At 38.5% G+C, this 12,553-nt stretch overlaps 1 protein-coding gene across 3 annotated transcripts in view; it reads right to left on the bottom strand.

The window, feature by feature from the left end:
- The window catches only part of SCLT1 (sodium channel and clathrin linker 1), a 225,298-nt gene that overhangs the window by 183,727 nt on the left and 29,018 nt on the right, over window positions 1-12,553 (bottom strand). For all 3 annotated transcript variants that reach the window (XM_020886621.2, XM_020886612.2, XM_020886639.2), the window contains 2 exons: window positions 6,193-6,251; window positions 5,556-5,628 (listed from right to left, as the gene is read on the bottom strand). In XM_020886621.2, coding sequence (XP_020742280.2) covers window positions 5,556-5,628; window positions 6,193-6,251 — 132 coding nt within the window. The remainder of the gene's footprint in view (window positions 1-5,555; window positions 5,629-6,192; window positions 6,252-12,553) is intronic.

The following is a 12,553-nucleotide window of genomic DNA, read 5'->3' as shown; positions in this document are numbered from 1 at the left end:
ATAAAACTTTCTTATGTAATATACTAATAAATATTTATAAATAATTTGTACGATTTATAGATGCTTATAGTAAAAGAGATGAAACATATTCCTCAATATGTCACTGTAAGAAATACTAGATGACCCCCAGACCTTGACTATATGTCTTGTTTCATCCTACTTTAGGTGGAAGTCCATGTAAGTGTGCTTAAACTTTGAAAAGTAAAATGTTAATGGTGAAAAAAAGCAAATAAAGATCTTCTTTAGCAATAATTCATTCAGTCTCTGATTGACCTCTTTTATTAGTTATTTATTAATTATTAATGAATTGTTAATATAATTAATATATTTATTAATCTCTCTGCATACACAAGGCTGCTACAGTAAACCAATATGGTTAATAACACACACAGTAGTAGGAAATACAGTAAAAATAAATAAATAAATAAAATCACTAACTAAAATACCAATAAGAATAAAATACACATTGAAAAGGGAATGAAATGAAGGTACTTCTAATTTTTTTCTGAGGGCTTAAGGGGATTGTAAGATTTCAACAGAAAAGGAAGGACATTTCGAGCAGGGTGAAATATGAGTAAAAGCAAAGAAGCAAAAAATATTAGCCAACACAGTCAGAGTCGTCAGTTCTCAGTAAGAGTAAATGAGCAAATGGAGATCAGGAAGGAGGCCGTGTAAAACCATACTTAAAACAAAACTGCAATCAACTCATGATCTGCCCATTAGTCTTGGTTGGGTACCCACAGCTAAAGGAGAAGTGCCAAGCCTGGAGTGAACCTGGCAATGGCAGGGTGGAACGGGCAGAGCTCCAAGCCTTTCTCTCTTCCTGTCAACCAGAGAAGTTCAAGGCAGCTTGGTCTAGAAAACCAGTAACAGCCAATTATAACTACAAAGTTGGCTTGAAAGGTGAACCTTTCCCAGCTCCCTGCTGTGCCTGAATCACAATTAAACAAAAATGAATGAATTCACTACCAGATAATTGAGAACTGACCATACATGGAGCGATGCAATGAGAGGTAAAATTGGAAAGGCAGGTGGCAGGTCTTGAATGTCATGCTAACTAAGAGGTTTGGACTTTATTGCAGCAATTATTCTTGCTTTGTATTTTTTTTTTAATTGATCTTTAAAATTTTCAAAAATGTCAATGTATCTTGAAAAATATTATTCAAATAATCAGGTGGGGTATATGCATTAATATGGATTCTGGGTAAATTATTATAGTAACACTAAAGATTTTTTACTGTAAAATATTGCAAAATATTTAAGAGTTGGAAGGAAATAAAATTCAGCAGTATCTTTCTTATCATCAAAATTTCCCCAATTATTTACATTTTCTGGAAGAAAATCTTTCACATAGAGAATTATCAGGAAAATTTTCCTGCTTTCGAGATACATTATTTTTTGACTGGGTCAGTAAGATAAACCATAAGAACTATTGCTAATCAATAATATCTATGTGAGCAAGTGTTCTTAGAAGTAGCTGTCAGCATCTTTTTTCTCCCTAAAAGTAGCAACTTCTTATCACAGACCCTTGGGCATTCTGCTACATCTACCTCTTTTTTGAAATTAATCGAGTAATCACTTTTAGATTGAGAATGACAAATGGAAAAATGAAGTTAAATATCTTAGTAAACTAGCAGATTAAAGAGATAAATGAGTCAGACTGATTATAGAAAAAGTTGAAAATTTAAGTTTAATTTCTAGAAGCTAGATATTCTATTTTACAACTAACAAACCACAAGTCATTAATTTTGAGAGAGTGAATTCAGGAGGAACTTTAGGCTCACTATCCTAAAAACTGGAGAAGGAAATGGCAACCCACTCCAGTATTCTTGCCTGGAGAACCCCCCCAGACAGAAGAGCCTGGTAGGCTACAGTCCATGAGGTTGCAAGAGTCAGACACGACTTAGCGACTAAACAGAGAGAGAGAGAGAGAGATCCTAAAAATAAAAGCATCAATTCTTCGGCGCTCAGCTTTCCTTATAGTTCAACTCTCACATCCACACATGACTAGTGGAAAGTCACAGCTTTGACTAGACGGACCTTTGTCAGCAAAGTCATGTCTCTGCTTTTTAAAATGCTGTCTAGGTTGATTAAAGCTTTTCTTCCAAGGGGCATGCATCTTTTAATTTCATGGCTGCAGTCACCATCTGCAGTGATTCTGGAGCCCAAGAATATAGTCTGTCACTGTTTCCATGTTTCCCATCTACTTGCCCTGAAGTGATGGGACCAGATGCCATGATCTTAGTTTTCTGAATGTTGAGTTTACAGCCAGCTTTTTCACTCTCTTCTTTCATTTTCAAGAGGCTCTTTAGTTCTCTTCACTTTCTGCCATAAGGGTGGTGTCACCTGCATATCTAAGGTTATTGACATTTCTCCCAGCAATCTTGATTCCAGCTTGTGCTTCTTCCAGCCCAGCGTTTCTCATGATGCACTCTGCATATAAGTTAAATAGGCAGGGTGACAATATACAGCCTTGACATACTCCTTTTCCTATTTGGAACCAGTCTGTTGTTCCATGTCCAGTTCTAACTGTTACCTCCTGACCTGCATATAGGTTTCTCAAGAGGCAGGTCAGGTGGTCTGGTATTCCCATCTCTTTCAGAATTTTCCACAGTTTATGGTGATCCACATAGGCAAAGGCTTTGGCATAGTCAATAAATCAGAAATAGATGTTTTTCTGGAACTCTCTTGCTTTTTCAAAGATCCAGCGGATGTTGGCAATTTAGTCTCTGGTTTCTCTGCCTTTTCTAAAACCAGCTTGAACATCTGGAAGTTCACGGTTCACATACTGCTGAAGCCTGGCTTGGAGAATTTTAAGCATTACTTTACTGTGTGTGAGATGAGTGCAATTGTGCGGTAGTTTGAACATTCTTTGGCCTCACCTTTCTTTGGGATTTGAATGAAAATTGACCTTTCCCAGTCCTGTGGCCACTGCTGAGTTTTCCAAATTTGCTGGCATATTGAGTGCAGCGCTTTCACAGCATCTTCTTTCAGGATTTGAAATAGCTCAACTGGAATTCCATCACCTCCACTAGCTTTGTTCATAGTGATGCTTCCTAAGGCCCACTTGACTTCACATTCCAGGATGTCTGGCTCTAGGTAAGGGATCACACCACCGTGATTATCTGGGTCACGAAGATCTTTTTTGTACAGTTCTTCCATGTATTCTTGCTACCTCTTCTTAATATCTTCTGCTTCTGTTAGGTCCATACCATTTCTGTCCTTTATTGAGCCCATCTTTGCATGAAATGTTCCCTTAGTATCTCTCATTTTCTTGAAGAGATCTCTAGTCTTTCCCATTCTGTTGTTTTCCTCTGTTTCTTTGCATTGATTGCTGAGGAAGGCTTTCTTATCTCTCCTGGCTATTCTTTGGAACTCTGCATTCAAATGGGTATATCTTTCCTTTTCTCCTTTGCTTTTCACTTCTCTTCTTCTCACAGCTATTTGTAAGGCCTCCTCAGACAGGCATTTTACCTTTTGCATTTCTTTCCCATGGGGATGGTCTTGATCCCTGTCTCCTGTACAATGTCATGAACCTCCGTCCATAGTTCATCAGGCACTCTATCAGATCTAGTCCCTTAAATCTATTTCTCACTTCCACTGTGTAATCAATAAGGGATTTGATTTACATCATACCTGGATAGTCTAGTTGTTTTCCCTACTTTCTTCAATTTAAGTCTGAATTTGACAATAAGGAATTCATGATCTGAGCCACAGTCAGCTCCCGGTCTTGTTTTTGCTGACTGTATACAGCTTTTCCATCTTTTGCCGCAAAGAATATAACCAGTCTGATTTTGGTGTCGACCATCTGGTGATGTCCATGTATAGAGTCTCCTCTTGTATTGTTGGAAGAGGGTGTTTGCTGTGACCAGTGTGTTCTCTTGGCAAAACTCTATTAGCCTTTGCCCTGCTTCATTCTGTACTCCAAGGCCAAATTTGCCTGTTACTCCAGGTGTTTCTTGACTTCCTACTTTTGCATTCCAGTCCCCTATAATGAAAAGGACATCTTTTTTGGGTATTAGTTCTAGAAGGTCTTGTAGGTCTTCATAGAACCTTTCACTTCAGCTTCTTCAGCGTTACTAGTTGGGGCACAGGCTTGGATTACCGTGACATTGAATGGTTTGCCTTGGAAACAAGTGAGATCATTCTGTCATTTCTGAGATTGCATCCAAGTACTGCATTTCAAACTCTTTTGTTGACCATGATGGCTACTCCATTTCTTCTAAGGGATTCCTGCCCACAGTAGTAGATATAATAGTCATCTGAGTTAAATTCACCCATTCCAGTCCACTTTAGTTTGCAGATTCCTATAATGTCGACATTCACTCTTGCCATCTCCTGTTTGACCACTTCCAATTTGCCTTGATTCATGGACCTAACATTCCAGGTTCCTATGCAATATTGCTCTTTACAGCATTGGACCATGCTTCTATGACCAGTCCCATCCACAACTGGGTATTGTTTTTGCTTTGGCTCCATCCCTTCATTCTTTCTGGAGTTATTTCTCCACTGATCTCCATTAGCATATTGGGCACCTACAGACCTGGGGAGTTCCTCTTTCAGTATCATTTTGCCTTTTCATACTGTTCATGGGTTTTCAAGGCAAGAATACTGAAATGGTCTGCCATTCCCTTCTCCAGTGGACCACATTCTGTCAGACCTCTACACCATGACCCGTCCGTCTTGGGTGTCCTCACATGGCAAGAAAACAGTATAGAGGTTCCTTTAAAAACAGAAAGCAGAATTACCATGTGATCCAACAAACCCATTCTTGGGCAGTCCAAAAAATACTAATTCTAATTCTAAAACTCTAATTAAAAAAGATATATGCACCCCAATGTTCATAACAGCACAATCTGCAACAGCCAAGACTCGGGAGTAACCTAAGTATCTATCAACACACGAACAGATAAAAAAGATGTGTGATATATATAAACACATACACACACATACATGTATAAACACACACATACACAATGGAATATTACTCAAGCCATACAGAATGAAATAATGCATTTGCAGCAACATGGATCATCTTAGAAATTAACATCTAAGAAAAGTTAAGTCAGAGAAAGACGAATATCATACAATATCACTCATATGTGGAATCAAAAATTAATACAAATTAACAGAAACAGACTCACTGACATAGAAAACAAACTTATGGTTGCCAAAAGGAAACGAGGGGAGAGGGATAAATTAGGGGTTTATAGATACAGACTATATAGGGATTACAGATACAGGTATTTATAGATACACACTATTATATATATAAAACAAACAACAAGGACCTTCTGTATAGAACAGGGAAGTAGATTCAGTATTTATAATAACTTATAATGGAAAATAGTCTGAGAAAGAATACACATATATACACAAACACATAGATGTGGATGACAGAATCACTTTGCTGGACACTTGAAACTAACACAATGCTGTAAATTGAGTATAGGTAAATGTCTTCTTCCTTATCAAAGGATTTTTGAAGAAACAATGTCTATTTACTTTTTTTTAAAGAAAATACTACCAAAGAGTTAACAACTATGATTTCATACCTGATAATATTTCAGCTGACCATTTAGTTCTTCCAAATGCTTATCATGCTCAGTTATAAGAGGAACTAAAAAGCTAAGAAAAAATGCAGTTAGAAAGATGCATATTCTGTTTAATCTAGTTTAATACATATATAACGAGATAAATAAACATGAGATCTTTTATGTTAATTTCCTCCATCAAAACTTTTATATTAAAAGTTTATATTATTTCTCCATAGCAATCAATACATTACCTTTTTCCTAAACCAGAGATTCTCAGAGCCTTAGCTCAATTAATATTTCAAGCTGAATAACTTTTTTTTTATTGTAGGGGCTGACCTATGCACTGTAGGATGTTTAGCAGCATTACTGGCCTCTGCCCGTTAGATACCAGTGCCCTTGCCCTCCACAACAGTGACAAGCAAAACTGGTAGCAGACATTGTCAAGTATTTGGGGAGGGAAGGGAAGCAAAATCACTCAGTTGAGAGCCACTCTTAGAGATGATGATAGCAGCTGTTTTTCCCTTGTCAATTCAAAGATAGGTCATTTAAACCTCATTAGAGCAGACTAGAAAACAAACATTCCTAAGACTAAAAAAAATTTTTTAACAATAATTAAACATAATTAAGAAAGTATTTTCTGGTAACTCAACCTTACCTTTGGTCAGCTGCTGAGTTTTCTAATGTGTCATCTCCATCTCCTTTGAAGACACCTTTCTGTAACAGAAAATAATGCATCTTAAAATTTTATTTTCTCATATCATTCAAGCCTCAACTGACAGTAGTTTAAAATTAAATACATTTAAAAATGTTATAACCTTAGAAAATCTGTTACTGCAATTACAAAAGAGAAAGAAAAAATAATTGATGCTGAAAATGTTTCACTAAATGTTAACACCTGTACATAATAAAACTCTTGGTAAACTAGAAATATGAAGAAAATTCTCAGTTGATAAAGAACATCTACCAAAAGCCTATATCAATTTCGATTCTTGACAGTGAAACATCAGAAGCGCTGCACAAAATTCAGTAATAATACAAGGCTGCTCATGAGCACTGCTAAAATTCAACATTGTACCAAAGGCTCCAATCAGTGGAATCTGCTACAGGGACAGGGAGTTGGAGACCTAAAGCTGAAAAGGAAGATGCAATACTGTTCTCATTCACAGACAATTTCTATTAACCTAGAAAACTCTATAATCTACCAATTATAAAGACGGAAAATAGAATATACCAAGTCGCCAGATATAACTGCATCTCCAGATCTGATTGGGGGTGGCTGGAGTTTTGATTAGGACTAGAGCACACGGGACTAGAAATAAAGACGAGGAGGAAGAGGAGGGACAAACATAAAGGAGAATCAAAAAGGGTGAGTAACAAGAAAGGAGCAATATGAACAAGGCAGCAAACGGATGGTCTGGAAGGACCGGGGGAAGATCTGGGAATGAAACTTCTTAAAGTAGGGTGGCAGGAAGAGATGACACTCATCAGAAGAGGGGAACAGATACAGCATAACACTGAAAGAGGTGGACAGTGCTGGGAAGTACTGAGGGCTAAAAGACTGGGGAGGCAAGGGAGGAAGGTGGGCTGGATAACATGGGCAAGAAGGACCAGAAACCTTATTATAAGTGGAGGCAGGGATTGGAATGGAAAAATGAGAGGTAGCTTTCCTGTCATTGTTTTTTTTTAGTGGCATTTCTGTACTTATCTTGTGAAAAGGACTAACCAGCAGAAACTGAGAGCTGCTCCAGCAACTGTCTCACTACTGCTGGCATCATCCTGTGTCGGAACGCCCATTATGAGACACAGAAAAACAGATGTGATTTGTGGTTACCAGAGGTGCCGTGTAAGGGGAGGGAGAAATGGATGAAGTTGGTCAAAAGGCACAATTTATAAGATCCACTTAAAAGATAAACAAGTACCAGGGGTACAAAGAAAGAAAGAAGTGAAGGCGCTCAGTCGTGTCCGACTCTTTGCGACCCCATGGACTGTAGCCTACCAGGCTCCTCTGTCCATGGGATTTTCCAGGCCATAGTACTGGAGTGGATTGCCATTTCCTTCTCCAGGGGATCTTCCTGACCCAGGGATTGAACCCAAGACTCCCACATTGTGGGCAGACACTTTATCATCTGAGCCACCAGGGAATCCCTGGGATATAAAGTACAATATAATTAAGATTAACATTGTTGTCAGTGGGTCCTTCCTATACGATAAGTCTAGTTACCATCTGTCACCTGACAAAGATACATTATTATTGACCCTATTTTCCACGTTGTATATTGCATTCTGTGAGTCATATATTTTGAAAGTTAACTTAATGTCCCATACCTATTTCAAACATGCCCCAACCCTGCCTCCCTTCAGGCAAGCAGTTTATTCTCTGCATCTATGGCTGTGTTTCTCTTTTGTTATTTTTATCCATCTGTTTTAAGATTTCATATGTAAGGGAAATCATACAGTAATTTGTCCTTCTCTGTCTGACTTATTTCACTTAGTATAATACCATCTAGGACCATACATGTCAACATAAATGCAGAGATTTCATTCTTTTCTTATGGGTAATTATGAAGACCTAGAAGACCTTCTAGAACTAACACCCAAAAAAGATGTCTTTTTCATCACAGGGGACTGGAATGCAAAAGTAGGAGATCAAGAGATACCTGGAGTAACAAACAAGAGATGCCGTGGAGTACAAAATGAAGCAGGGCAAAGGCTAACAGAGTTTTGCCAAGAGAACGCACTGGTCATAGCAAACACCCTCTACCAACAACACAAGAGAAGACTCTACACATGGACACCACCAGATGGTCAATACCGAAATCAGACTGATTATATCCTTTGTAGCCAAAGATGGAGACACTCTACATAGTCAGAAAAAACAAACAAAAAAAAAGGCTGGGAACTGGCTGTGGCTCAGATTATGAACTCCTTATTGCCAAATTTAGACTTAAGTTGAAGAAACTAGGGGAAAACCACTAGACCATTCAGGTATGAACTAAATCAAATCCCTTATGACTACACAGTGGAAGTGAGAAATACATTCAAGGGGTTATATCTGATAGACAGAGTGCCTGAAAAACTATGGATGGAGGTTCGTGAGACTGTACAGGAGGCAGTGATCAAGACCATCCCCAAGGGAAAAACATGCAAAAAGGCAAAATGGTCATCTGATGAGGTCTTACAAATAGCTGCGAAAAGAGAAGCTAAAGACAAAGGAGAAAAGGAAAAATATACCCATTTGAATGCAGAGTTCCAAACAACAGCAAGGAGAGATAAGAAAGCCTTCCTCAGTGATCAATGCAAAGAAACAGAGGAAAACAATAGAATGGGAAAGACTAGAGATCTCTTCAAGAAAATGAGAGATACTAAGGGAACATTTCATGCAAAGATGGGTTCAATAAAGGACAGAAATGGTATGGACCTAACAGAAGCAGAAGATATTAAGAAGAGGTAGCAAGAATACACGGAAGAACTGTACAAAAAAGATCTTGAACCAGATAACCACGATGGTGTGATCACTCACCTAGAGCCAGACATCCAGGCATGCAAAGTCAAAGTCAAGTGGGCCTTAGGAAGCATCACTATGAACAAAGCTAGTGGATGTGATTGAATTCCAGTTGAGCTATTTCAAATCCTGAAAGATGATGCTGTTAAAGTGGTGCAATTATTAAGTCAATAAATTTGGAAAACTCAGCAGTGGCCACAGGACTGGAAAAGGTAAGTTTTCATTCCAGTCCCAAAGAAAGGCGATGCCAAAGAATGTTCAAACTACCGCACAATTGCACTCATCTCACATACTAGTAAAATAATGCTCAAAATTCTCCAAGCCAAGCTTCAACAGTATGTGAATCATGAACTTCTAGATGTTCAAGTTGGATTTAGATAAGGCAGAGGAACCAGAGATCAAACTGCCAAGATCCGCTGGATCATTGAAAAAGCAAGAGAGGTCCAGAAAAACATCTACTTCTGACTTACCATTGCAAAGCTTCTGACAGTGTGGGTCACAACAAAGTGTGGAAAACTGTAAAAGAGATGGAAATATCAAACCACCTTACCTGCCTCCTGAGAAATCTGTATGCCAGCCAAGAAGCATAGTTAGTATCAGATATCAAACAACAACTGGTTCCAAATTGAGAAAGGAGTACGTCAAAGCTGTATACTGTCACCCTACTTATTTAACTTATATGCAGAGTACATCTTGTGAAATGCCAGGCTGGAGAAAGCACAAGCTGGAATCAAGATTGCCAGGAGAAATATCAATAACTTCAGAAACACTGACAATACCACCCTTATGGCAAAAAAAGAAAAAGAACTAAAGAGCCTCTTGATAAAAGTGAAAGAGAAGAGTGAAAAAGTTGGCTTAAAACTCAACATTCAGAAAACTAAGATCATGGCATCTGGTATAATCACTTCATGGCAAATAGATGGGGAAATAGAGGAAACAGTGAGAGATTTTAGTTTTGGGGGGGCTCCAAAAATCACTGCAGATGGTGACTGCAGCCATGAAATTAAAAGATACTTTCTCCTTGGAAGAAAAGCTATGACCATCCTAGACAGCATATTAAAAAGCAGAGACATTACTTTGCCAACAAAGGTCCATCTAGTCAAGGCTATGGTTTTTCCAGTGGTCATATACAGATGTGAGAGTGAACTATAAGGAAAGCTGAGCACCGAAGAATTGATGCTTTTGAACTGTAGTGCTGGAGAAGACTCTTGAGAGTCCCTTGGACTGCAAGGAGATCCAACCAGTCCATCCTAAAGGAGATCAGTCCTGGGTGTTCATTGGAAGGACTGATGTTGAAGCTGAAACTCCAATACTTTGGCAACCTGATGTGAAGAGCTGACTTACTGGAAAAGATCCTGAAGCTGGGAAAGACTGAAGGCAGGAGAAGGGGATGACAGAGGATACAATGGTTACATGGCATCATCGACTCAATGGACATGATTTTGAGCAAGCTCCAGGAGTTGGCAATGGACAGGGAAGCCTGATGTGCTGCAGTCCACAGGGCTGCAAAGAGTCGGACATGACTGAATATTCAAATGACAGAAATGAACTGAATATTCCATTGGGTTTTCCTGGTGGCTCAGCAATAAAGAATCCACCTGACAATGCAGGAGGTGCAGGTTCAATCCCTGGGTCAGGAAGAATCCCTGGAGAAGGAAATGGTAACCACTCTAGTATTCTTACCTGGGAAATGCCATGGACAGAGGAGCTTGGTGGGCTCCTCTGTCCATGTGGTTGCAAAGAGTTGGACATGATTTAGCTACGAAAGCAACAACAATATTCCACTGCACATATGTACCACATCTTCTTTATCCATTCACCTACTGATGGGCACTTAGGGTGTTTTCATATCTTGGCTATTGTAAATAATGCTGCAATAACAAAATGTGAATATATCTTTAGAATTAAGCTTTTTCTTTCTTTGAAAATGCTCAGATGTGGAATTGCTGATTTGTATGGTAATTCTATTTTCCATGTTCAGAGGAGCCTCCATACATTTTCCATAGTGGATGTACCAATTTACTTTCTTACCAACATTGTGCATGTGTTCCCTTTATTGTACATCTTAGCCAACACTTGTTATTTCTAGTATTTTTGATAATAGCTGCTCTGACAGATGTTTTCAGTTTTTCACCACTGAGTACCATACTGGCTGCAGGGTTTTCACATATGGACTTTTATCAGGTATAAGTGTGTTCCCTCTATATACACTTTGTTCAGAGTTCTTATAAATGAATGTTGTTTCTTCAAAAGCTTTTTTTTTTTTGCATTGAGATAATCATATGATTTCTACTCTTCAATTTGTTAATATGGTGTAGTTTACTAATTTGAAAATGCTGAATCATCCTAGAATCTATGATAAATCCCACTTGAGCACAGTGTATCTGCTCTCTTAGAACTGCTTTTGTTGCACTGCACAGATTTTAGATCATGTTTCCATTATCATTTGTCTCCAGGTATTTTCTGATTTCCCCTTTGATTTCTTCAGTGACTCATTGGTTGCTGAGGAGCATATTGTCCAGTCTCTGTGAGTTTGTATTTTTGCAGCTTTTCTTTACCTCAGTTCAGTTCAGTTCACTCACTCAGTCGTGTCGAACTCTTTGCAACTCCATGAATCACAGCACGCCAGGCCTCCCTGTTCATCACAAACTCCCAGAGTCTACCCAAACCCATGTCCATCGAATCAGTGATGCCATCCAGCCATCTCATCCTCTGTCATCCCCTTCTCCTCCTGCCCCCAATCCTTCCCAGCATTAGGGGCTTTTCCAATGAGTCAACTCTTTCCATGAGGTGGCCAAAGTATTGGAATTTCAGCTTCAGCATCAGTCCTTCCAATGAACACCCAGGACTGATTTCCTTTAGGATGGACTGGTTGGATCTCCTTGCAGTCCAAGGGACTCTCAAGAGTCTTCTCCAACACCACAGTTCAAAAGCATCAATTCTTTGGCACTCAGCTTTCTTCACCGTCCAACTCTCACATCCATACATGACTACTGGAAAAACCATAGCCTTGACTAGATGGTCCTTTGTTGGCAAAGTAATGTCTCTGCTTTTAAATATGCTAAATAGTTGATTTTTAATCCATAGTTTTGTGGTTGGAAAAGGTGCTTGGTATGTGAAATGGTTTTTAATACTGAATTCAGCATTTTTAACAGATCAAATACTACTCAGATTTATACTGCTTCTTGTATCAGTTTTAGTAAGTTTTACCTTTTCAGGCATTTTGTCTATTTTGCCTACACAATCAAAGATATTAGTGTAAAGTTGTTTATAAATCACCCTATAATCATTTTAAATGTATATTTAATCATTTCAAATGATATTATATCTAGTAATATCAAAATTTTTGTCTGATCCTTGTAATTTGCTTTCTCTCTATTCTGCAGTTATTGATTGTTGATTCAAATGCTGTAAGAGATACAGAAGTTTCCTTTAAGGAGACTGGCAAAGATGGGGGTAGAAAGATCCTAAGTTCACTTCTTGTGAGCACACCAAAGTCACAACTTTCTGCAGA

This window comes from Odocoileus virginianus, chromosome 12, assembly GCF_023699985.2.
Source record: "Odocoileus virginianus isolate 20LAN1187 ecotype Illinois chromosome 12, Ovbor_1.2, whole genome shotgun sequence".
Lineage (NCBI taxonomy): Eukaryota > Metazoa > Chordata > Mammalia > Artiodactyla > Cervidae > Odocoileus > Odocoileus virginianus.
This window is presented reverse-complemented; position numbering and strand designations above follow the sequence as displayed.